At 47.9% G+C, this 27,577-nt stretch overlaps 1 protein-coding gene across 1 annotated transcript; it reads left to right on the top strand.

Annotated features, from left to right (window-relative positions):
- Positions 1 to 9,823: 9,823 nt before the first annotated feature.
- On the top strand, positions 9,824 to 15,083 carry LOC135398149 (uncharacterized). Its single transcript, XM_064629585.1, has 2 exons — positions 9,824 to 9,935; positions 13,413 to 15,083. The coding sequence occupies exons 1-2, from the start codon at positions 9,924 to 9,926 to the stop codon at positions 14,469 to 14,471; spliced, it is 1,071 nt and encodes a 356-aa protein (XP_064485655.1). The 5' UTR covers positions 9,824 to 9,923; the 3' UTR covers positions 14,472 to 15,083.
- Positions 15,084 to 27,577: the final 12,494 nt, after the last annotated feature.

Genomic DNA, 27,577 nt, shown 5'->3' with positions numbered 1-27,577 from the left:
GGTCTGCCTGAGCTGACCAAGAGATCAGCGTTTATTCCAATCAGCCCGATCGCTACAAAACACGCGGCCCTCCGACGCGAATGCCTTTTCCCTCTTTTTGCGCTCGAGAAGTGCATAGGGGGATATGTTCATTTGGATAAGTAATGAATAATGAAGGAGACGGTGAGACTGCTTGCTATGCCCTTAAAAATAACGAATGAAACGAAAACAGAAAGTATGAAAACAGTCTGATGTGTAATCATGCATAATAGCCACTTTCCCCACACTGCTCGCATAGACTGACTAACTGGAAGGCATTTCGCGCGCATTTCACCCGGCTTGTGCACCAGTGCATGTCGGCAGACCATTTAACGGAATTACTGGTCTGTTGGTTTCGGTCATCATCTCGACTCGTGGAGGTCACATCAAGTCACATGGGTACAAATCCTCGTGTTGAACAGCTTCGTGCGTAGGAGAAGGGCTGAACGGAAGGCAAGATGGCCAGGATTGCTCGAAGACATCGTAGCAGCACGGCGTACAGCCCAATTTGTGCGGAACGCACTTAAGGCAGTAGATCGACAGCGATGGCGTCAATTTTGCTCAACCCTCTTTCACAGTGGCGTCAGAGATTGGAGCGTGACCCGCTGTCTGAAGGAGTCACCACTTGCGTGTGCTGGCTCTATCCCCCAATAAGACTGAGTATGATGTTGCTTGCCACCTCTTTACAGCCATCACAGCGAGTCCTCAGGCTGCCAGTAGTGATGAGTATCAAGCACACACCTCCCGGCCCCAGGAGGCATAGTACACGGGCGGACTTGGTCACCCACCGACAAATGGACATGGATTTTTCATTGGCTGAACTCAAAGTTGCGGTATGTTCATCTCGAACCCAGTCATCGCCAGGCCAACATAGAATCACGTATAGAGTCATCCGGAAATGCCATGTATTGTCTTTTCCATGTGTACAATACGTCATGGAGCAACAGCGAAGTGCCGAGGAACTGGAAATAAGCTCCTATGTTAAAGTCTGGGAAGCATGCCTCAGACCTTACATCTTTTCGCTCTGTCAGCCTGGCAAGCTGCCTCTGCAAAGTCCTGGAACGCATGGTGCTCCATCGACTCGAATGTTGTTTGGAACACATGATGTGTTCCCGAACGAGATTGACTGACTTTCGTAGGCACCGGAGCTCAATCGTCTCTCTCATTGACCTTGTCGCCACTGTGGAGCAGGCAAAGGTTCAGAAGTAAATCATAATGGCGGTATTTTTGTACGTGAAGAGAGCGTACGACACCGCCAGTCATGCCAGGTGTTGCATGAGTTGATACAAGCTACAGTGTACCCACTGAACTTCTTCGTTGGCATGCTGACTTTCTACGGCAGAGCTTTGTATCTGTTCGCATACGAGATGGGGCTACCGCGGAAGTCGTGTTAGCTCATGGGGTCCCACAGGGTAGTGTGCAAAGTCGTATTCTCTTCAACCTTGGCATGGTGGGCCTGAAGTACTGCATTGCCCCCAGGGTCAAGACCTTGATGTACGCTGATGACGTCTGCATCTGGACAGTTGGAAAATCAAGACCTACAATTCGGCGTCGACTCCAGCGTTCGCTGGACAGAATTAGGCAGTATTTCACCGAAGCCGGCATCCACATATCGGGTGACAAATCTGCAGATATCGTCTTAAATAGGAAGCATATGCACCACAATCAAGTTTTTCCTCCTGGCTCGACGACCAAGCAGGTAAAACACCACAGGTTTCTGGGTATCGGCCTCGATTACAACTTCTCCTACCCTGGACAACAACTTGACCTGGACGAGACACATTCATCACCTGGACAAAAGGGTTCAGCGGTGGACCTCCGTCCTTCCTCACTGTGCAGGAGCCAAGTGGGGTATGGATGAACAATTGCTGGCTATTCATAAGGCTCTCGTTCTTGGAACACTTTTGCATAGCCCTTCCTGTCCTCCACGGCATCTCTAAGACGCAAGTCCAGTGACTTCGATGCCTCCTCGCAGGCAGCCTAAGGACCTGCCTTGGCGTCCCCAGAGCCGCAGAAACGCGGATGGTCATTGCCGAAGCTCATGAAATTCCCATTGAAGTCCTTCGGACGAGGAAGACGGTGCTTCACAACTTGCGCCTTATAGCCCATCACCGTCGTCACCCATTGGCAGCAAAACTCAGTACGCGGAAGCAGAGCGACCTCTACAAATGCATCGCGGAAGCGAAGCCTAAGGTTCCCTCATTCGCGGTAAAGCCAACAGTGTCTTCCTCTTCCCCGTGGTCGCTCCCAATGCCCTCGATCTCCCCCTCCATTCCAGGACTCAACGTTAAAAGAAATCAAGTGATCAGTCCTTCACCAGACGACGTTGGACACAGATTCACGTTCACGGACACACGTTCAGCACATACGCTGAGCATACTGCTGTCTACACGGACGGACCTTCTACCCCCGTAAGTTCACTGACCGCTTTCGTTATTCCGTCGGTTTCGGTGTCCCACGGATAGCGCCTTGCACATTGCACATCCTCTACGTCAGCGGAGTTCTACGCCGTATTGTCGTTCCCGCGGTATGCAGTGTGCGAGACTCCGGGCATGTGGGTGATGTACACAGACTCCAGGGCCCTGCAGTGCATAAGGAATATAGCATGCGTGGCACGCAAGCTCCATGCTTAGTTACAGACGTCCTCAACGAAGTTGTGGCAGCCCGTGGACGACGACGATATAGCCTTGCTGCCAAGTGCTACAGCGCTAGCTATTCAGTTCTACTGGCACCGTCCTAGTGTGAGGCCACGCACATCTGCCCACTAGAACATTCCATCATTGCCGGTCAGGAGTCACGTAGGGGAACACCATCTCCTCTACAAAGTTAAGCGTCTAGGCGACGAAGGCCACTCCATCTCTTTTCAATGGATCCTTGGTCACTGCGAACTAAGCGGAAATGTAGAGGCTGACAGAGGGGCAGCCGCTGCCCGGCAACGACAGGCCGGCTCTATATACCTAATATGCTATCCCGAGGTGACCGCAGGGCACTTTTGTCGGCGATGATTCAACCAATAGCGGTGCAATAATGGCGCCGGGACATTACGGATGGGTCCTTGTTGCACTCCGCGGTTCCAACTTTGTCGTTTTCACTCCCATGAGGTTTGCCCTCCAACCTCGTGCACAGATTTCGCCTCAATGTGGGTTTCTCCGCAATTCAGACACCGATTAGGGTATAAGCTCCTGTTCCAACTGCAGCATGGTGACTGTTGAAGTCGAGCGTCACCAACAGTAGGGTCCGTGGTACCGAGGTAAAGGTTTTAATGGAAAACAGAGTATACAGGTGCGCGCAGATACGCACGCACACCCGAGCATGACTGTCGTCTACGCTCAGACAAATTGTAGGCCTTGCAATCTCCCGCAACCCACGAGGCGGTACGACCCTGAGGTTCAGGTTCAGCCTCTGTTACATAGGACCATGTCGCTTCACGAATCAGCAGCATTTTCATTTTGAACTTCCAACACTGGTAATTCCCATCCGTCAGTTTGGCCACCGCAAACTTGCCTGCATCTCCCATCGCTGGTCCTCACTCGGCTGCCGTCTCTGCGGTCTCAGTAGGTGCCTGGGCCCATAACCTGTGGAGTCGGGCGTCAGCAACAGCAGAGTCCGTGGTACCGAGGTAAAGGTTTTAATAGAAAACTGTTGATATACAGGTGTGCGCAGATACACACGCTCACCCGAGCATGCAGAGGGTGCCAGTGTTGTCGGCTTCTTCTAACAGTAACAAACGTTCAACGCTTTCTCATCGACTGCCACCTATTCGGAGAGAGCAATATTGCAGTCCCAACTGACTCACATCAATAGCAAGCCGCTCAGCCGCAATCTTTGGTTGTTACTTTAACCCTGCGCAGACACCGTAAATGTCTGCACTAATTTCACCAATTCTTGACGTCCACCGGTGTGCTTGAGGTCCTTTTGCCCCAGTGACTTTTGCAGGAGTGCGGAAATACGACCTATGGGACTTCCATCGTACTATACATCACGTGTGGTCGGCTGGATGAACTGCTACGGCGCCTCTGCACGTGCAGTATCTCACTTGCTATGTGTTCTGTCATGTGTGCGTGTATGTCTCCTCCATCGCCATAACAGACGCCATCCCAGTTGGAAGCTCTTCCAATCCCCTGCGTCACATTGCGTCACTACGTCCTACACACATCCGTCGGAAAGCACGGGATGCGTTGGTAGCCTTCGCTTCCCATCCGTAGAACTGTCTTAACTTCTCTCTCTCGTTTTTTTTTTTTTTAGGAGTGAAACTTCTTCTTATTGAACGTCACCCCTCCCCCCCAATACATTAACCCACATGCACTGCGGTAGGGTATCGGAATCGCTGGCGTACCGGGGGGGGGGGTCTCAGTGTTCGCCCCCCTCGAAATGAAATGGTGCCTGTTGTAGTGCATTTGGGATAGAGGAAACGAGTGGGAAATCCTCCTCTCCCATGTAAAGTCCCCATGAAACCCCTCCCGAAATATTTTTCTGGCTACGCCGCTGATTGCAATTCCGGCGGTGAAAGACCTCATCCCATCGCCATGCGTGTAGCTGTTGTTGTTGTTCTGTTCTGTTCTTTTGTTCTGTTCTGTTGGAGCGCCCCCTCCCCCCATGGATCCTCCACTGATCGAAGGTAACAGTCAAAGGTTACCCATTTAGCCGTTACTTGATAACAATTTGAGTTTAGTAATTTGTAACGGAGAATAATTACTTTCGACACAAGAGTAATAGCAACGGTAATAAATTACTTTCTTCGAGTAACGTGTACAACTCTGCAAGGATGCAAACTTACGAAGCGGTGCTGAAAAGCTATCGATCCGGCAAGGAAGAACGCGGCCTGGAGGCATTAACCTTTATTACAATTCGACATATTTGCCTCGAAGTTCAACGCACTTGGCACATCGTTCATTCTTCCTTGGTACATCGTGAAACGTCACAAAATAAATCAGGCGTCTGCTCTCAAAAACATGCTTTGGCTGCTCCTATCACCTCCGAGTGCTCTCGTTCCTTTCAAATTCTTTTCTAGTTTGGAAACAAAAAATAGACCGATGCATGGGGCAAGATCCGGCGAGTACGGCGGATGCTCAATGGATTCAAACGGCAAAGTCCTTCAGAACCTGCATTGTCTTGCAAAAGGAAAACGCCTTTCCACAGACCTTCCCGTGCCATTTTTCTTTCGCAGCCTCCTCTCACCGGCACAGCAAGCTACAGTAATATGCTGCATTAACTGTTTCACCCTTGTGGATATAACCGTCGCCATCAGGGTTGTTTGGATTCAATCCACATGGATTTTATCCGGTGGATTTTTTTTATTTTATCCACAGAATTTTATCCGGATTTTTTAGAGATTTTCTGTGAGATAGATTTTAGTGACGTGAAAGACAATCGGAATTCAACGTCACACGGAAAACTTCCGGTTTATTTTCTTGTAGTGTTGGCTGTTTGCAAAAGCCCAGGAACGCGCAAAATTAGCTTTTAACTTTTTTAACTTTGTTACTTTTCACTTAACTTTTTTTAATTTATAACTTTTCAGATTTAGCTTTTTTCCCATTTCCTTATACTTTTGCCCATTCAGGGAGAGACTTTCTTCCGCTTCCTGGAGGCACTGTAACTGAAGTGCGCCGAAACACGACAGCTAATCCAGGCGTGTAGGCAGGGCCGGTGCTGGGGGTGTGCGGGGGCTGAGACAAAGGCACATTGCGGGGCCTGTTTCACACAATTAAGTGCATACTTGATATTTATAAAAAAAAAAGTAATCCCTGGTTGAGGGCTGCGTGCGCAGGGCCTAAGGCGGTCGCCTTACTCGCCCCCCCCCCCCTATCCCCGGCCCTGCGTGTAGGATCCACACCATTCCACCACTTTTCGGTAAACAATAGAGACTGATACAATGTTGCTGGGACAGGCAGTTCCGTAAACAGAAACTATGAGAGGTCACCCGAAATCAAGAACAGCAAAGCACATTTGTTTTTACTCTGTGTCACATTTCTAGCCTTGTATATATTCTCCAAAAATATCCGGGTTTTATTCAAAAAAAGCCCACTGGAGAGGATCTCTTTAAAAATATCCGGATTTTTTTCAACCCTGGTCGCCATACTATAGGCAGACAAACCTTACGATTATTTATTGTGGAGATAGTCATCAAAACACCTTCCTTGTCCCAGAAAACCGTGGCCATGACCTTTCCCTATGATCGTTGAGTATTGTAATTTCTTCGTCATCGGAGAACCCGAGTGTCGCCATTCCATGAAGTGTTGTTTTGTCTTAGGATCATAGAGATGTAACCATGTTTCATTAACTGTAACAAGTCGCTGACCTCAGCCTCGCATACACAAACCATGTGGTCTGCTGGAGACATGAGCTTCAAAATGGCCTTTCTCAGATTCAATCACTCGTCCATCACTCTGAAGCAGAAGTATTCATGATACGCATTAAAAGACACAAAAAACTTCAGTATGCATATGTGAAACAATAAAAGATGACACTCGTCATTTGTACGATGCGTGTACAACTGTATTTGCATTTGTATGAGAGTGTAGCGGCCAACTTCACTATCATTGCCATCGCTTGTGGCCCCGCGAGTTTTTACCTCGAGCGTAGGTGTCGAGCGCCATTATTCTTCCCTCGGCCATACTTGTGTCGGACCTCGTTTATTGTAGCGCAGCTGCAAATTGGTGACTCGAACGTGATTTCTCCCGGCCGTAATGTCAATCCCGGACGGCGATCACATACCCGTCTCCGCAAAGGCCGCCGTCACCAAACTTCGCCTACCGCTCTATTCGCTGGCCGATCCTCAACACTGGTTTGCTCAAGTAGAGGTTACCTTCGCTGGACGCCGAATAACTTCCCAGCTTTCAAAATTTTCTTATGTCGTGTTGCACTTGCCACCCGAGGCCGCTGCAGAAGTGCGCCACCTTATTCTTCAGCCGCCCTCTGAGACTTCTTACGACACCTTAAAGACCGAGCTTATCCGCCGCACGGCCGCTTCGGAACAACGGCGCTTGCAGCAATTGCTCACTAGCGAGGAGCTCGGAGATCGTAAGCCCACCCACCTCTTGCGCCGCATGAGCCAACTCCTGGCAGATACTTCCGCTGATGATGTCATACTACGTGAGCTCTTCCTCCAGCTCCAGCGCCTACCCCACCATGTCAGGCTCATCTTGGCTGCTGTCGAACTCTGGATGAACTAGCCAAAACGGCCGACCGTATTATGGACCTGCAGGGCCTTCCCGTTCTTGCTGCGTCGAGCCAGACCTCCCAATTAATTTATGCCACCCGGCTGTCATACGATGCTGCCCCTTTCCCTCTACCAGATCCCACTATCGTGACCTTGACTTCCACTGTCCAGCATTTGCAAGTCGCAGTTCAGGAGCTTCGCGTCGAAGTCGCTGCTATCTCCCATCCCCCCAGAGCTTATTCTCCTAGGCGTTCGTATCGCCGCCACCGCTCTCCATCCCCCCGATACCACAGCTCTCCTCCTCCTGCCAATGAGTACTGCTGGTACCATGACACCTTTGGAGTCGCTGCCTGCAACTGCAAACCGCCGTGCTCATGACAGGGAAACGGAAGTCCCAACCATTAACGGCTGGAATGGTTGGGGACCGCGACAGCCACTTGTTCTACATCACGGATCGGGAGACTGGCAGAAGGTTCCTCGTCGACACCGGCGCTGACGTTAGTATTATTCCTCCGAACCGTCACGACAAGATGCGCCATTCCCCGGAGTAAACGCTACAAGCCGTTAATCAGTCGAAAATTGGCACATATGGGCACCGATCGCTCACCTTAAACATCGGTCTTCGCCGCATTTTCCGTTGGCTCTTCGTCGTCGCCGACCTTCCCTACGCGATCATCGGCGCCGACTTCTTGAACCACTTCGACCTGCTGGTGGATATTCGTCGCAGTCGTCTGGTCGACAACACCACACTGCTTGAGGTCCGCGGTTTTCCGTCTGCTATCCACGCCCTCAGTCCTACGCCCCGCCTGCCCGACCCCAGACCTTTCGCAGACATCGTCAACGGCTTTCCTGCCATCTTACGAGCAGCAGACGCTCCTTCCAAGCACGACACCGTCCATTACATAGTCACCAAAGGACCACCCATAGCCGCACGTCCCTGCCGGCTGGCGCCCGAGCGCCAGGTATCATCATACCATCTTCCAGCCCATGGTCTTCACCTCTTCATATGGTTCCAAAATCTACCGGCGACTGGCGCCCTTGTGGCGATTATCGGGCCCTGAACCTCGTTACGTTGCCGGACCGCTACCCACTGCCGCACATACAGGACTTTACCGCCCGTCTGCACGGAACTTAAGGTTCCACCAGATTCACCAGATTCCTGTTCATCCACCAGATATTCAAAAACCGCTATCACGACTCCATTCGGGCTCTTCGAGTATGTGCGGATGCCCTTTGGCCTGCGAAACGCAGCCCACACATTTCAACGTTTTATCGACCAGGTTCTCAGAGGTTTAACATCTTGCTTTTCATACCTGGACGATATTCTCGTTGCCAGTACTTCCGAGGAAGAATACCGAGACCACCTACGCCAGTATTCATACGCAAGCCCCCCCCCCCCCCCCCCCCCACCTGCCACGGACCGACCCACACAAATCGTGCAAATCCGAGGCGAACATATGGGGGGACCAGTGTGACGATCGCGAAAGTTCTTGCCGTTCATGGCGTCTATCTAGGCGGCACTCTCGAACGGTTTTCAAAGTATGAGCTTTTCAAAATACTTCCAACCTCGTGACACCACCTCATTGGTCATGACAGCCTATACATGTAATCGTATTGTGGACGTGCAAATCATTTTTTTTTTTTTTTCATCATAGACATGGTTCTGCTGATAACCCGAGCAAAAATGAACGCTTCGCGTTACAAACCTATAATTTCTTCTTCTTCGTCTCGCTCTTTGTGTCTACGATGACGAGATCGCGTTCGTGTATCTGGAAGTGGAACGGGCCGATAACTTTTCAATACGCCCTCGTAAATGCAGATATCACGGCGAAAATAACGGAGCTTTCGCGCGCATCCAGGAGCCGCAATTGCAGACCTTCACATGAGGCGTTTCTCAGATGCAAATCTACCAAGGGCTTTCGATTTTTATGCGGCAGAAAATACTGCAGAAGAGTTGTCAGACAGTGCAGAACGTATAGATACATCGACAAAGAATAGTGTCGTTTATACAACCCCCTTTCTCTCAACAATTCTGTCAGCTGCTTCACGGAAGACGAATTTGCTAAGACGGTCAGTTTGCAGCAGAAGCAATGATTGAATGATTGAGTTGCATGCCACTTAGATTAAAAGTGCAAAAGTCATTTTCACAGGGTCCTGTGATTTGAAAGAGGTCTGCATGGAGTTTTTTTTAAGTATTATTATTACTATTATAACCTATAAGCCTTCAATGAGCAATGAGTTGCAGGGTAAGAAATGTAGCACAAGTGACGGCAGATGGCTCTTCCGAGGCCAATTACAAAACTTCCTAGGCAACCTATGCTTAGGTATACACGCTAACGTATGCACACAATTGCGGCGAATATTCTGCTATTTCAACCGTTTAACGATCAACACACGCCTTTCGGTACACGGCGACAGGTAAACGGATGTGTCTACCTTTTTTTTTTTTTTTTTTGTTAGTTTGATAGATCGCTATCGAGATTCACTCTCGCACAATTAAGTTCAGGTTCCTGGTCTTGAAATAGCACGCTTTACATTTTGCGACGACAGCGCCACAGACGGATTCCATAAATAAGGGCTGGAAAGGAGACAGTAAAATCCCACCACCGGCACCAAATGCATTGCAAGTAGTTCCAAGAGCTTGTCTTCACCTACCTGCCATGAGCAATCTTACTTCCGCTTATACGAGGGTATAAATAACGGGGGACGCCGGCTATCGGGCGTCAGACGGAACACGGTAGCCGGCATGGACAGCAGAGTAAGTCCAGTGTATTTTAATGCATGATTTCTTTAAATATTTCGGAATGCTTACTTAATCAGCGTGAGCGGGGGGGGGGATGTATTAAAAGAAAAGGGGGGAAGGTCAGCCAAACGGCGTTAGTGGGATCGTAAATGAGCAGACCTGTAAAGTAATTAATTACAAGTAATTGAATTACTGTAATTAATTACTTTCATAGTAATTAATTACTTCCGGAATTACACTAGGTTTTATGTAATTGTAACTGTAATTGAATTACTTTTGCAAGTAACGAGTAACGCATTTTGAATTCCTTTCGGAATTACTTTGAACGCTATCTGGGAAGGCCCAATGTTTAAAGTTTGGGTCAGTTCCACACCGTTTTTTTTTTCTGTTTTTCGTTTTTTTTTTACAGTGATTACCCAAAGACTCGATTCAGATAGGTACATTTTTTTGTACTGATTTTTACATTTGAATGTGGAAGGAGAAAAACTCTTGTGCCATGGGAAAAAGAGTACAAATTGTGGGTGTCGACCCGCACTTCAGAGTTGTTAGAGTGCTTGAAAGATCTTCCTTGTGTGCTCGAGGTGTTCATGAAGTACAATATTGGACTGCCCAGCAGTGCACCAGTGGAGCGTCTGTTTTCGGTTGGTGGTCTTGTTATGACAAGGAGACGTGGCAGCCTTACAGACAAGAACTTTGAGAATACCTTACTCTTGAAAGCCAATGGACGTTACAAGCTGCACTCATCATCTGCACTTTGTTCACATACCTGAAGAAAGAAAGCCTTTTGACTGGTTCGTGTTTCTTTAACATGGCAAGAGACTTGTCCTTGTGTAAGACTTCTCTAATTTGTTTTTCTACCAGAAGCACAACTACCACCATCTTTCAGAACATGTGCACTAAATGTGTACACTCAAATCTTGCAGTTTGCACGTCGTTTGCCCGTTGGAGTCAACTTTGTGAATGTAATTAAGTGTAATGCAATTACTTTTCTCGGTAATTGTAATCGTAACTAAATTACAATAGAAAGTGAGTAATTGTAACTGTAATTTAATTACTTTTGTGAACATGTAATTGTAATCGTAATGCAATTACTTTCGAAAAGTAATTTTTACAGGTCTGTAAATGAGCTTAATCGAATGACCCAAGTTACACTGTAAGAAAAATTTCCGTAATTTTATTGTACAAGTGACTGCTAACTGTGTTGCGGGCATATGTGCCGTAACCTATATGCTGGACAAAATCCGTTTGGTGAGCACGTTGCACAGTTACGGACTGGGCTTTCGCAGTTTAATATCCCTTTAATGGAAGTGGCTCTCTTTTCGTTTACGGGAGCTGTGCAGTGTGCACTCCAAACGATTCCTTTTTTTTTTTTCAATAACTACTTTACGGCACATATGCCGGCAACACGGTTTGTCAGCAGTCACTTTCGTAAAAATTTACAGATTTTGTTTGTACAGTGTTCAGTTGGTTTATTATTCGGGCTTATCGATAAAATAGGCTAAAGCCGCAACACGAAGGGAAGTCGGAACACGCCTGAAAACGTCAGGTCTTAACCATTTAAGCACCTACAATGCTCGAAACCTAGTTAAATGCCCATTTAGCTATATTTAAAGGATTACTTAGAGCAACAGCTTTTAGATCAATGATGCAAGTACAAAAGGCGCAAATAGTGAAGCATGTAAATGAAGCATTTTAAGCTGCATGTGGTTTCACACTTTCGAACGTAAAGCGAACATGAGTTCAGCATCATATCCCTGTGTTTAGGGTGAAGACAAGGGGACGAACGAACAAACGTGCAACAACCCGTTGTCTTAACCACAAATTCAGAGATGCGCTCCCTGCGACATGTTTCCAGTAGCTTGCTTGAATAATCCTTTATGCTCGAAGTGAACGCTTGTAGTAACCAATGCGATGCTGCCCAATCAGACAAACAATCTGCGACAGCGGGGCTTCAAAAAATCTGTCTCTCCAGTAATTGTAATATGCAAACAATCTCCTGATAGACTATCATTTCGGAGGGACCTTTTTCATAAGTCCTCGTAAGAAAGTAATATGGCACTGCTAACCCGGGTCAATTAATTGTCATCGCGGTAGCTGCAACAGTATATGATCCGATGCATGCCAAGAGAGGGAAGCACGTGTCGTGAGGTGACGTGCTATTTGCGATACAGTTCAGTGGACTGTACGATGACTGTGGTTAGCGTTCCGACGGGAGGGGGCGAGAGGGGAAGGGCAGCCGCCCCGGGCGCCGGAGGGCAGGTCCAGGGAGCTAGGTCGGAAAATAAAGCGAGAGTTAAGAGAATCTTTGAGCTCGGAAGTGTAGGCGAGCTCTTTCTTTTTTGTTTACAGAGGTTCTGGTGGCGGGGGTGGGTAGGGGGCGCTTCATGTTTATCCTGCCCCAGGCGGAAGCTTACCTCGGGGCGGCCCTGTTTGGGACTATCAAGGCTTCGACGGGAATTTCTACAAGTTGCAGATTGCTGACAAATTACAACACGTGCAGAACTGAATCTATATTTCCTGCATGCATTGTAGCACCCTTTGCATACTGGACTATTCATCTCTACTCTCGCTTGGACCCCCCCCCCCCCCCTCTATTCAGTCTGTCAGAAGGTAAATCCACATACGACGAGCTGTTTCCGAAGAAAGTTCACGAAAGTACAGTAGAAGTAAATTGCGTTGATTACATGCAAGACAAACATGTATGCGCTTGATCGCTCAAATGGTTTGTGACATTTTGATATATGCGGTTGATTACATCGCGCACGGATTATACTGCGTGCCAGTGTGTTGAATGAAACAAAAGAATTCCTTTTGTATGTCGTACTTGGCGATAGAAACACACATAAGCTTTGACGTCAGAGGACCGACAGCTACTGCTCTTCCCATTGGTGAACTCGCCAAGTGCGTGACCTCTCCTGCATTAGTTCTGCGGGGAGTTCTATTTTCAAATTTTTGTTTTGTTGTTTCCTTGTGTGTGTCTGTTCGTACACGTGCATGCGACAAGAAATTTTGTACCGACACCCAGCCACCCCTCGACGAGTCCAGTACTGCTTCCTTGGGTGTCAGCCATATGCAGACAAACGTTTAGCGTGGTCAGGCCACGAAGACGGCAGATTTAAGAGTAGTGAGGAGAATAGTGCATACAGGAAGTTTTGTCAGGGAGTACACCCTTAGAACAGAGCTTCATCACATGATTTGCTGAAGTCCAATCATTGCACAGAATGATACCATTATCACTCCTGATTTGTGGAAAGCGCGATGCGTACGCCTTTTTGTAACAATTAACGTAACTGCATAACTGTCACAAAATGGCGTACGCCTCCCGTTTTCAACAAATCGAATGAGAGGACGATGTGTCATTCGAGACGATGGTTGGCTAGTAGCATACACGATGAAGTTATGTTTTTCGAGTGTAGTTTCCTTCGTGAAATATTGCTCTTTAGTGTATTTGGAAAGTGGGCACTATCTTATGGATACATATTTCTATTTCAGATTCTTTTCTTGCTGGGTCTGGCCATTACAGTGTACGGAGGAGAGGAAGGACCTCGTGTAGTACACGCGAGTCAAACGGTGTCACTTACAGTAGAACGTGCTACCGATGCTGCCCACGTCATAGCGGATGACGGATACCACGTTGCACTTCCCGAGCACGCCGCTGCCCAAGCTGGACATGCTGTACAACAAGCTGGACATGCTGCTGAGCAAGCTGGACACGCAGTATCGAAAGCAGGAGACGCTGCCACTAAGGCTACCCATTCAGTATCGCATGCGACTCACATCGTATCCCAGGCCGGACGTGCAGTGTCACGAGCCGGGCACGCTGTCGCGCATGCAACGCATGCGCTGACGCGAGCAGGGTTCGCTGCCTTGCAAGCTGGTCATGCTGCCCTGAAGGCTCGTCATGCAGTTGCACATGCTCGCCATGCAGCTGCACATGCTGGACATGCTGTTTCAGACGCCGAGCACACTATTGCGCTAGCAAAGCAAGGCACTATAGAGTCTAGCGCCGACGCCCGGAGTGACGTCCATGCTTTCCACGAACCGTTTCCTAGTTCAGAACCAGCTCGTGGTGTCCTAGCAACCGCAGCGAAAGCTGCGGATGTTTTTGCTGCAGTTCGTAATCCAACGGGGCTTCTAGCAGTTGGCCACGACATGGTTGAAGACATTACAATTAACTCCCCTCTCTCCACATTGGCCATCTTTAAGCAACCCTTGAGAATGGACTACGTTATGGCACCTATATTCGCCTACGGTGAACCCCCTGTGAGCACAGTTTACCACGCTCCACATCCCGCGGAAACTGTTGGTCACACTGCAATTGCTGGCATAGATACAAAATTTGCCGACGTTGATGCCAGGGTGAACACCATTGCAGGTGGAAATGTCCATGTAGATGAATCCTCCAGCGGCATTAGTGTCCGAAACGGCCTCGGACTCATAACTGGACTAGGGGAAGGTCTTGGGAAATCTCTCAAAGAAGGTCTCCTTAATCGCAGTGGTGCAGAAACGCATGTGGGAATCGGCGTTACCGTTTCTAAAACGGCATATTAAGCCACGATAACTAGTCATTCAGGCTAACGGCTGGTGTGATAAGTAATTACAAGGAAGCATGCATATGGTTTGTGTCTATTTGTGCTCAACAGAACTCTCGAAGTTGTGCGTTCTCAGAAAAGAACCGTTGCAATTTTGACACGTTACTCTGTACTGTGTACGTTAAATGTGACACCCCACGTGCGACGAATTTCTGGAAACATAGAGGAAAAACTGAGAGGGGAGCGGATAAACTATTCTTCCTGCAGTCACTAGAAAAGCTTGGCTTACAGTGATTCGCAGCGGATGACTTCGATACCCACTGGATCATTCCCTGTGCAACCGAGCGCTCTCATTCTGCAAGAGAACGCATATATGGCCTGCGAGGTTGACCGTCGATGTGCTGTTGGCTTTCATTCATACACCGCGTTTGCAATCATGGCTTCGTAATTATTAGGCCCCATTGCACTGAAGACGCTACTCTGTCATTTTACGACGTACGATCAATATACAACTGATTATTTATTTCAACAAGAGTGGTACTCGTAACAATTTATTGCATATCTCACAAAGTGACTGTAGGCGAAGTTTCTATAGTGACTGTGGACTGCCCTTGCACGCATCAAGAGATCATCGCGGTTGATGTCAAAGTGCACTGAATGTCATATGGTGCCATGTCAATGCTATGTAATTGCTAGTGCGCCTTGCAGCAATACACTGGTTGCAGACTCCTATTTGGTTCTTGTTGTCTCCTTAGCTTTCATCGCAGTGGCGTAGCCAGAGGCGGATTTCGGGGGTTCCAGTCCCTCTCCGAACTCGTACCTTTGGTAGTGCATTCGAAAAAGGGAAAACGAGGGTGAAATCCTCTCCCCATGTAAAGTGCCTGTAGAACCCCCTCACTGGGCCCTCTGCAACGCCCCATTCAGTGGCGCGTCGGAAGGGAACTCGTACGCTTCCTTACTGACACAGGGCTCGCGCTGAGCCTGTGACTGTGCCTCTTCTTTCGCTCTTTTCGTTTTGTCTTTCTTTTTCTTCTTTTCATTTTTCCTTTTTTGTAAGCGGGAATAGCAAGTCGGCTTCTGGAGCCAGGCTAACCTTTCCCCTCTTTCGTGTTTTTTTGTTTGTTTTTTGTTTTGCAATAAACCTATATTCCCCCCCACCCTCACGAATTCTTTTCTTTTTCTTTTGCGGCTACGCTACTGTTTCGCCGCATAAATGATTCTATGACCCTAGGTATCGGCAGTGGTGTACCTGATAGAGAGAGTGTTAGTACACCGTTGATAACGTCACCGTGAAGTTATCGTACATACCGTAACCAATGGCAGGATGCATGACTCGGAATCTTATCGGTTGATTGGGTGCGGTAGATAAGGTACTTCGGAACCCACGTTTATAAACGGTCCACTAACATCAGAGTGTGTTAGTAGACCGTCGATAATGTGGCTTCAGAAGTGCCGTATCTACCGCGTCCAATCAACGGATAAGATTCTGAGTCAAAGTGCAAGTGGCGTCGAGTGGTAATTGCACAATGTGAGGTCCTCCCATCAGTGTGAAAGCTTCATCACCTGAAATCCCCAGTGCAAGGCCAGCCAACGGTACACAGAGTGCCCCACGTAACTTGAACTAAGCCTTAAGAAGCCATAACGTCCCCCCCCCCTCCTTTACATAGTACACGAATGAAACCGGCTGCAAATCGGTGGCAGTCGTATTGTGCTAGTCAGGATATGATTGTATAGCCCCCAATTAATTAATCGGGACAACTTATGAAATTTTTGAGTATCAACTTTCGAACCAAGTGCCAATTGCAAAGATGTAAAGAGCCTCCAGACGACCCCCCCTCCCCTCCCCCGAATTCAGTTGTTCGCAGTCCAGTACCTCTTGCGCTTTTGTGTGGTTCTTCGCGCCCTCTAGCGCTGTGAATGACCGAAGTCCGCTTTTAGTCTGGCTCGGCGGCCCCATGAAAGTGAAATGAGGGAGCAGACTTCGTTCATTCACTCCGTGCTTGGGAGCGCTATTATTATGGCGCGTTGTCACTGTCACGTAGAATGCTTCACAGATATCACGGGCTCGCTTTGGAGCCCAGAAAAAGAACCCCATAAGAGGTACTTGACTGCAAATACCTGAAACCTTGATTTTTTTTATTCCGTGTTGGCGCCGCGAAGCAACTGTGGCCAGAGAGTCGAACCGAACCTGAACCTAAAATCGTTAGTTTTATCCGATCCAGACCTGAACCGAACCGAAACTATTGGCGCCATCTTGGAGCTGAGCCGGAATTGAACTGTTGAAACAAACTGTCTTCGATTCGTGAAAAAGTGCAAGGGACGGCGTAAAGGAGAGCAAATGAAGTGCCGAATCGAATAAAGAATTGTAAGCCCCATATGGTTTCTCACAGACGTCTGCATTGCATCGCAACTTTGTGGAAAATATTGTCTAGAAATTGACTCGAATAGTAAAAACAGGCCCATCTTAACAAAGTTGATTGTTAGCGTGCTCCAGATCGACGATAAGACATCACCACACCCTATTCGCACCGTCTGCTCTACGGTGCACGAAACGTTGAAGAAACGGAGAAGGTGCAGCATCTTTGTGAACTCTCGCTGCACTCCCGCGACACTTTTTCCAATCGAATGGCCGAGTGCAGTGCAAAGGCTGCACTTCCGCTGAATCGAATACGGGAACTTCGACCGTTTGCACAAGTTTACAAAGTGCAGCCCAATCGAATTTCGGTAACCGGTTCAATTTTTTTTCTTTATCACATCACCATCACCAACGGTTCATACCTACCCAAATTATCGATTGAGGGAGAAATTTAAATTATGCTACGTAGGGTGTGACTGATGTATGCAAACTACATTCATATAGTACCACACTTCAATAATAAAAAAAAAAAAAGGAGTTGTAGCATCACAAAGAAGCGTCGCAAAGGACGAAATTTACTCTGTATGAGCAAATTTAGCGCTTCTGGGGATTAAATGAATTGCCACAACCATCAATCCCTTTCTCGACTAAATGTACGAGGCTAAATGAATGTCACAGAGTGGGTAATGTATTTCACGTCCTGCAGTCCTTATGTACATAATTATTGTGCATGAATGAAAATACTTTGAATTAAACCAATGAACTGTGATATACGAGTGAGATAAAATCTTATTGTTAGAATTTCCCAAGGAAGAACTACTATTTCTTGCTCTGTAAGTAAAAAATTGCGTAATGATATAGCCTTGTTCCATCAAATTCACAGAGTACTTATTTACGTAAATGCATTCAGGGGGCCATTTGCGAAGTTTAGTAACTACAAGGGTCGTTCAAGGTTGACCGAGACTCTTACAGACAACAACAACTTGATTTTAATAATGATGATCGGAGAGTTTCATCGCCAAGGGCGATACTCTACCCCATTACTGGCTGTAATGTGGTCAAATATAATAAAGAGTCGCCTCACAGTGAAGACCCAAGTCTTTTGGTGTCTAATGTTTAGAAGTTCCTTTAGGGCAGAGCGTTGGTGCGCTGGATTTGGTCATCGACCAAGCAATTTTGACACAGTGAGCGGGCGAGAGGAAAGGGACTTTTATTTCTTTAAATAGTACAATGGAAAAATCGGGAAGTACCAAACTACGTCAGTTTTTCAAAGTATTCACCGTGCGCATCTAGACACCGCTGCCGTCGCTGTGGCAACTCTCTGATGCATTTGGCGTAGAAAGAAGCGGGCTGCTGTCGTAGCCACGGCAAGACATCTTTCTGGAGGGCTTCATCTGTGTGGATCGTCTTTCCTCCAAGGGGCTCTTTATGGGGTCCAAACAAATTGTAATCACTTGGGGCTAGATCTGGGCTGTAAGGGGCATTGAGGCAAAACTTCCCTGCGCATTTCGGCCAGGGTTGCTATACCGTCAAATTCACCGTGTGAGCAGGGCTCGAAACCAGGGCAGGGCTTTTTTTGGGATCGGTTCAAGTTCCTGTTCATGGTTATCGGTTCGGTTCGGGTTCAGCGCAACCAAAATAACGGTTTGAACCGATACTAATCGGTTCGAACCAGTTTACGTGTGCTGTGCTAATCAGTGTACCACATGTGAGAGGTAATATCAGGTTCCGGCGATGGCTTGCTCCTCCTTCCTTCCTCTTATTCTCTCGCCTCTACACTTCATAGGAACAGTGCTGGACAAAAGTTTACGGAACACGTTCCGGCGCATTCCTCCCTCAGAGTGACACGCTATCAGCGAATGGTACCATACGGACTTGCAAAGAGGTAACTGGGTTACCTAGGCCCATGTCTGTAAGTCCGTGTGGTCACATTCGTTGCTAGTGTGTCACCCTGCGGAAGGAATGCGCCGAAGCGTGTTCTGTAAACTTTTGTCCAGCACTGTACAAAGAACCATGCAGTTCACAGCAGATCATTCTTTACTGTACCGAAACGCGCTGGGAAATGGCCTACAACATACCATTGAACCCTATTGCAAAAGGCTATCGCCAATTTCGAAATGTAGTTCGGCGATCCAACGACACCTACGTTATGAAGGTTTAGAGGAGGTGGTGTTCCTATACACGAGTTCTGACCGGCGATGATGGAATGTCCCTGCGGGCAGGTGTGCGTGGCCTGACGCTAGGACGGTGCCGGTAGAACTGACGAGCTAGCGCAGTAGCGCGTGGCAGCAGGGGCACATCGTCGTTACCATCGGTGGCCACCACAGTACTCCCCCCCCCCCCCCCCCCCCTCAGGCGCGGAGTGGGTAGAGAGTCGCGGCGACAAGAGGCATGGCGCAGGCATGAGCGGTCACTTGGCGGTTGCTGGTGGGCCACGAGTACCGTCGAGGAGGGTGGCGAAGGCAGGCAGGGCTTGTGCGGTGGGGGCGACGTGAGCCGTAGTCACGAGCGTGTTCAAGCATTGCCGAGCTGACGCGTCGTCAGGGCGAGTGTGTCGTTGCGGTAAGGGAGCACGTTGCTCGACCAGGTGCCGCTGGTAGATCCGGGGAATACCATCACGATGTACGTGGAGGCCTGGCGAAGTGTGAGAGACCACGGCCTACTACGGCCTACCGCGGCCGGTACGGGGCGTCGAAGCCGAAGGGTGCCGGGTCAGAGCGAGAAGATAGTGGCCTCCTATTACGAGACCCCGGTGGAACGACGTATTCGGGGACTGACGAGTTGTGCCGTAGCGCCATCAACTGCTGTCTGCACTGGGATTGGTGGTGGTGAGGTGGGCCGACCTTATGCCTAATGGTGGGGGTGATTGTCGAAATTTGGGATTGTAAGATGCCGAATTACGCCGAACATGGTGTTCTTCGTTCGGGTCAACAAATGTAGAGGAGGCGGTGTTCCTATACACGAGTTCTGACCGGCGATGATGGAATGTCCCAGCGGGCAGATGTGCGTGGCCTCACGCTAGGACGGTGCCGGTAGAACTGACGAGCCAGTGCAGTAGCGCGTGGCAGCAGGGGCACATCGTTGTTATCATCGGTGGCCACCACAAAGGAATGCTGCTGCGAACGGAACGTTCAGTCGCAGGCGACGGATGACGAACCCTAACAGCCTTTGCACCTTCGATGGGAGGTAGTATGTGCAGTCGGGGTCGATTCGCGCGAGGGACGAGTGATTCATGACGTCGCCTGTCCACATGGTCTTAGAGAGGCGATTACGTAGGGAGGCGAGCAAGTACTTCAGATTGCTTGAAGATTTTATGAGTAGTTCTGTTACGGTTAGCAATTCGAGCAGTCTGGTCCGCCTTCTCATTTCCACTGATACCGCAGTGCCCTAATATCCACTGGATGATGATGTTGTGACCTTTTGTTTCTGCAGAGCTGTATGCTGCGATGACACTGCAGACGCCCGACGCAGTGAGGATTTCGTCGAACCTTGCATTGCTTTGAGGCCAGATATTGAGTCAGAGAAAATAATCCATGAAGTCGGGGTTCCTTTTGGCGCTATGTGTAGGAGAGCCTCCTCGATGGCGTAGAGCTCTGCAGCAGTTGAGGACGTCCTGCGAGACAGATGGATCGCACGGTGCTCTCCCGAGGACGAAACGACGAATGCGCATGTCGACGACTCTTGTGATGTGGACGCATCTGTAAATATCTGCTGGAGTTCAGAGCACTGAGCAACCACATCCCGCGGGAGCTGCATTACAACTGGCCCTGGAGTGTCCTTCTTTGACATGAGGCCTGGAACCTGTGGTGACACTGTAGGTAGTTTCAGCGTCCAGTAGGGAATGAGAGCTGTAGGCAGAGGCTTGAACCGATGTATTTCATGGAAGTAGGGCGCCAGAGCTTGGTGAATAGTCGACCTTGATCGCGTACGAATCCAGCGGGCCAACGGGTGCTTGACATGCCGAGACACCAAACGTGTATAATGCCTGAGGGATTCCGTCACTCGCAAAACAGATATGACACAAAAAGGCGTACGGCCCCCTCTCTCTTCGAATCGAAAGCGATGACACCGTCATTCATGACAATGGTTGGCGCACAACGTGCTGTGCGGTGAAGTTCTGTTTTTAAAGTGTTTTGTACATTTCATTTCATTTCATTTCACTTTATTTTTCCATACACAATTAATATGGACGGAGGCGAGGCAAAAAGCTTAGGGAAGCTTCAGGGGAGACTCTCCCCCGGGTTACAGTAGCAGCAACTGTTAAAAAAACAAAACCGGAGGCAAGCCACGTTGGTTTCGGCTAATAGAAAATGATGGTTAGGGCAAAAAAGGAATAATACATTTTGTACAAAATCCGAGAAAAAGACATGGAAACAAAACTCAAGTAGAACACATCAAACATCCAAAAGAGAACACATTAATAATTGATCCACGGCAATGACGTCTGTACACTCAAAAATTGAGACAAGTACAGGGTACACAAGCGCAGCATCAATATCAAACATTATCACCTTTAGCTCACAAAAAGAAATCCGTTCTATGTCAATGTTTAGACGATGAAGATAGTTAAGAAGACGGGGCACGACTATCTCCAAACTCTGCAAGCCATAGTTAGATCGAGAATAGGGTACGTGAAACATTGTGCTTACGAAAAAGCGGCTCAGTCGTTGCATTAAAAGCAATCCCCTCGATGACACGAAGAGCTCTTTTTTGTAAGATGAAGTTGTTGGAGCAGGGTTCTGGAAGCTGTGCACCATACTAAGCTGCAGTAGTTTAGGTGCGACTGAACAAGCGCTTGGTAAAGTAATCGTTTGCTCCAGGTTGGAAGCATATATTTATGCTTTTGGAATAAACCGATAGTTTTGCTAATTTGGGATGCAATATAAGAAATATGATTATGCCAGAGTAGTCTGTTATCGAAAATAACTCCCAAAACCTTAATGTGCTCAACTATCTTGATCTTTGAGTTAGAGATAAACAAATCATGAGCGAGAGTAAAGTTAGAGCCACGAGGGGCAAAAAGAGTGCCAACAGTCTTCTGAACATTAATATTTAGCTGGTTGTGAGATGCCCAAGTGGCTACACTGGAAATCATAGCATTTGTATCGCGAAACAAGGCATCGATAGATGACCCACTGACCAAAAGTGACACATCATCAGCATAAAGCACAATTTCAGGATAGTGTAACTATATCGTTGATGAACAGCAGGAAAAGTAAGGGGCCTAAAATGCTGCCTTGTGGAACTCCGGAATAAATGGGGAGTGTAGCCGAAGTGCTAGCTTCATCTAAGTAAACGTATTGACGGCGATTAGATAAATATGATTGAAAGAAAATCATGCGCGGCATGATGCACATTGCATTTTTCAATACCGATTTACTGAATTGTAGCCCACAACAATAATCCCAAATGTTCTAGTGGCAACAATTACCTTCACGTCCTCCGGACAGCGACACCAGCATGCTTCGTAAGTCGCGCTATGTTTTTCGCCGGTACTGCTCCATGGCGTCGTAACAGGTGCGTTCACACGCAGCATGGACTAGTCACCCGATGTATACCCGATGCACGAGTTGAAGCGGCGTTCACTGCGAAAGAGTCCAGTATAATAATGATTGTAGCTTCGCAACGGAATCAAAGTTTTGAATTACGTAAACAAGTGCGAAATTAACACAGCCTGGAACGTAATTTAAGTTGTGGTGGCATGTCAGTGCCCCTTTAAGTCGTTGATTTGGGACAAACGTCGCCAATGCGTGAGATATGCCATTTTTTCAAGCTTGGTTCAAATTCTAATAAAACTGAAGTCGAAGAAGTTTAGATCACCAATAAATTCGATGGAGAGGTGAATGAGTTAGCCCTGGCCAATCTCTCTTGGTGGATGACGGCCAGAGACGAACGTGAAAAGAACCTCAGGTGGTCGAAATTATCAGCAGCCCTACCCTGCGGCACGTGCAACATGTCGCCATACAAATAGGCTGACACACTTTCCGTGTAAATCGACTCCAATTACCTTAGAGGCGGAAGAAGAAGAGGTTGATGATGATGATAAATGAGTGATCCAGGTAAAAAATTTTAAGAAAAACTACTCGTTCTTAAAAGTGCTAGGGAGTTCTTTTGCACAAAATGCTGCGAGAGAGAGTCCAATTTTTGGAGCAAGCTCCACCTCCCTCGGGTCGGTCTTCGTGGCTGAGACACAGTTCACAGCATTCATTCACATAATTCACAGCACAGCAAAGCATTCGCATTCCAACTATATAGTACAGTTGTTCCCTACATCGCGCATTTGTGCAGTAGACTGCGCTTTCCAACTCGGTGGCTGCATGGTGTCGATGGCACCACCTCAATTGTTCACCAACCTCAACCGCAATTGTGCACCACCTCAATTCGCACTGCGTTTATAACTTAAGCTCTTCTCGCTACGTATACTGTCTCCTATGTTCGGTTGAGTCTGTGAGTACACAGTTGAGTTGACCATCTACAGCAACGTTTCTTTGGATGATAAGAAGTTGCTCTACACCGTTGCTCGCAGTAATTTGGGTGAAGATATAATGAAGAGCCTGACAGTGAGAATCGAAGTCCCACAGTGTCCAGAAAGGTGAGCAATGCTTTAGGGCATGGTGTCTGAGCTGGAAAGGAGGGATATGTAAAAAAAAAAAATATATCATGCATGAAGATTGGTCACAAAAAAATTAGGACCTGTTACTCTGAATTTATAGGTTGTTAGCTGCTGGCAAATGATCCATGTGCCACCAAAATGAAAGCAGGGGTGTCAAGTTGGTGTGATCTACCAAACTGCATTGCACCAGAATTGACATGATATGCTAAAGACGAGACTTGTATCCGGAAGGAAATGTCCAAGTATATAGTACTATAACAATGAATTCGCAAAAAGGCCAAGCAGTAGCCCCCAAACTGAGCTGCACTTGAGCATGGACCAAGCAATTTTGTGGTCCTACAAGAAACACACGTCTTCATGAGAATCACGGCCTTCTATATTCGACACCTGTATCTTTTTTATTCCTTTAGAAAACGAACATATTGCTGTGGCGTGAACAGAAGAATGCCAGGGCAGTTAGTGGTGACCTTTCCTCGAGTTTCGATCTCGGATAACGACCCGCAATGAAAGTGCAGGAAAATGCCGAGGAACCGCGTATTTGATCACATTCTCATCACGTATACAATTCCTGACATCTGCTTCGTCAGAGGGTACAAGGTGGCATTGACCATGGACGATGAACTACATACCAATATATATATATACGCTCACGTGGAGCCGTCGCTAGTGGGTTATGAGGGCGTTTATGCGACATAAGAAAGGTATAAATGCCGGCTTTTGCAGAACTTCAACACACCAAAAGCTAGAGAGCTGAGAAACGGACAATGAACGCTCTTGTAAGTACCACCGTATGCTCTTGACTACATATAAGCCTGCTTGTACAGACATACCAACAGAGTGTATCGTTGTGTCTTACGTGAAGGGAATGGTTCAAGAACCTTACTATCCAAAGCGCACTGCGTTCAGGCGTGTAATTTCAAAGGCATATATGAAAGACAAAGGAATAATGGCACGACGTTTCATTGCTGACCGACAGAGGCCTCGTGCTGTTCATTCCCTTCGTATGAAAGGGGAAGTTGACGGAGAACGGGTGCCCAGGAGAATTAAGGAGCTTTAGCAACGCATTTCGGAAGATACTTTATTGATAGAATTTGCTACTAATCCGTTCAACGTCATTTGCATTTTCTCAAAATGCGAAAGTACGAAATAAATATGGAACTTTATCAGGCGCTGAATAATAGTGCGACTATATATGTGAAACGTGGGATGCCAAAGAGGGAAAACAATGGACAACACAGTCTCTGTCAGACTTTTAGCCTGTATTGACTATACTACGTTCTGTATCTGTCCTGCAGTGTGTGCTCAAACTCGAGAAAAAGCTGCCAGATTCACGTGTACACCATAGAGCTTGTCTTCCCCTGCACAAATAATGGCGAGTCATTGAGGTTTACATTTTAATATGTTATGTAATTATGCAGATATCGAATAATATAAGTAATTAGTACTGTGCTCTACTGAAGGAATATTGGAGCGCTTAACGCGGTGATGTCGTGTCACAAAATCACAAACGGACATAAAATTTATAAATCATCGCATGAAAATGAAATTGTCCTACTCGTAAGTCATCTAATTTTTTAGTTCCTCACTTGTTTTATTATTAACATGATTTCTTTCAGTATAGTGCATGATGGGCCACACTCGGTTCTTAATATTAATAATCTTTATTCTTATCATACACGTACATTTCTTTAACGGCTGCTTCAGCCAAATGGCTTGAATTCCAGAACCATGTACCAAGACAGTACGCGGAGCACAAAATATAGCCGACAGTTCAGACATGTCTGCAGCTCTCCTTCTACGCACCCCTTTATCATGGGTGGGACGGAGGTGGGGGTCTCCATCTGTCCACATTTTAAAGGAGAAGTGAAATTTCATGTAGGACTGCTCGGAACCCTGTTTCGTTCATCAAGCGGTCTATCAGCAGCAACCATGCAAAATATTTCGGCATAGGAGGCGTCTAATCCCAGCGCAATTAAATTTTGAAAAACAGTCTCAAAAGGCAGCCTTGTGCGGAGCGCGGTCTCCGTGGAAATTGGCTCGATCTGTTGCCCTGACGTAAGGCAGCGTTCACACGGGGCAACTTTTCCCAGCAACTATGAGCAATTTTCGAGTTGCTGGCAGCCGGCCGACACCGGCAACCTCCAGCAACTCGAGTTGCTCGAAATAGCTCCCCGACTGAAAACTTGAAGTTGCTCGCGCACCGGCCAATCAGCGAGGGGAGCATTGCCACGTGACTCCCGATGGCGTGGTGGATTTCGTTCGTGGATTCATGGGTTCAAATCCTGCAGGTGCAGCTGAGAAATAACTTTTTAGTCACGAAAGTCATAAACTCACGAAAACATGTCAATTGCCATTTTTTGAATGTAATAATGATATATTCGCGCAAACAAAAAATCTGACTAAAACTTGAGTCACAGCAGCTAAAGAAAAGACTCCAACAGTTCGATTCCAACCCGCATTCTCCGGTCGCCGTAAGATTGCTTGTGGGTGAAGCTATCGAGTTGCTACGTGTGAACGCGGACTCGAAATTGCTCATAACACGTTGGTTCGAGTTGCTTCGAGTTGTTGGGAAAAGTTGCCGCGTGTGAACGCCGGTTAAGGAGCACAGTGCGAGCGAGCCGTCCTGCCGGTACTCGCATCGGGTCCCCGTGACGTCACGGAGTGACGTTAACTACGCTCATTCTCTTACGGGCTCTCTGAGGGAGTTGAGGGCTTCCTAGAGGGTGTGCAGGTCAAAGACCTCTCTCTCTCGTGCGCTACACGTCAGCTAGGATCATTGCTTTTGTGCAAGAACGCTCGTTGCATCACGTGCAGCCCGACGCAGCATGAAAGCTTCTCAGGGGCCATGGATCCATCGATTACCCTAGCGATTTGTGCATCAAAGCGCTGCTACGCTTCCTCACGAACACCCGATGGGCTTCTCATGTCTGTGTCTCTGTGATGTTAGGCTGAGGTGCCCTTCTGTGGATCGCACGCTCGTACGTTGCGCAACAAGGACATATGTAGTTTATAGCCTCTGCCTGACGCAACACACGAGTGTGGAGTAGCAGGTCCTTATAGCTTAGGCCAACCTCCCCACGTATTCCCTTTTACATATTCCCTCCCACATTTCTTTTTACTTCAACTCCCGAGCAATCGAAGTTCAGTCTGCACTGACATCCTTGACTTCTTGTACAGAGAGTATTGTCCGTGAGGTAACCGAATCTTCGTTTGCCAACACAAAGAAAAATACTGTCAGCGTGCCCCCTGTAAGAATGGCGTGTATGAATTCGAACAGAAATAAGCTGATAAATTCTAGTAGCGTAACGCCACCTTCAGCATTAGTGTCGAACGGACTATACGAGCCCACGACAATTCCAAATCACTCAGATCAGTGGTTTATCCATAATCCCAAACATAGGGGGGAGGGGGGGCAAAAAATGGGCCAGGGGAAATAGCAAAATCCACTCTTGTAGGGAGTGCCCAGGTAAAAAAGTTAGGGGGTGTCACCAAACATTTGGGGAGGGTTGTGGGATCTGGATATATCACTGATTCAGATCGACGAGTTTCAGTGCTATTTTATTCTCTTGGCAGGTTTTTGTATTATCTGCGCTGGTGGTCACCGCTTATGCCGGCGGTGATGAAGAACAATCCGTTGTGAGAGCAATTCATGCTGCAAGTGCACAGGGCGGAGGCTTCGGCGGCGGTCTCGTCGATGGCAACCTACCTGTAAGGGCAGTAGGCGGTGTGGCGCCTGGAGTAGTAGCAGTGGCCGCAGGTCATCCCACTCCAGTTGCTTCTGTCACCTTCCTGAAACAGCCTGTCCTTCATATGCACTACGTGACGAAGCCCGTTCTTCGATTCGTCAAGCAGCCAGTGGCTACTGTCCACCATGCCATCAGGCCCGTTGTTCACGTTACACACGCCGTACGTGTCGGTGACGTTGATGGCGGTGGACACGACGCACTCGGAGCACTTGGTCTCGGTGGCTTCGAGCTTGGAGGCCACGGTCCTCACGCACTTGTCAGTCACGCTGGCGACGGCTTCGGGGCTCATGGATTTGGGGATTCGAAATTTAGAGGACCCGTTGTTGTGAAAGCCGCTCACCTGGATGCAATAGCCGTCAAAGCAGCACCCGTCTCGTATGGAAAGGGACCGTGGTCTTGAATGTGTGTGT

Source organism: Ornithodoros turicata, chromosome 1 (assembly GCF_037126465.1).
Source record: "Ornithodoros turicata isolate Travis chromosome 1, ASM3712646v1, whole genome shotgun sequence".
Classification (NCBI taxonomy): domain Eukaryota; kingdom Metazoa; phylum Arthropoda; class Arachnida; order Ixodida; family Argasidae; genus Ornithodoros; species Ornithodoros turicata.
Note: the sequence above shows the minus strand (reverse complement) of the source record. Positions and strands in the feature narration are given on the sequence as shown.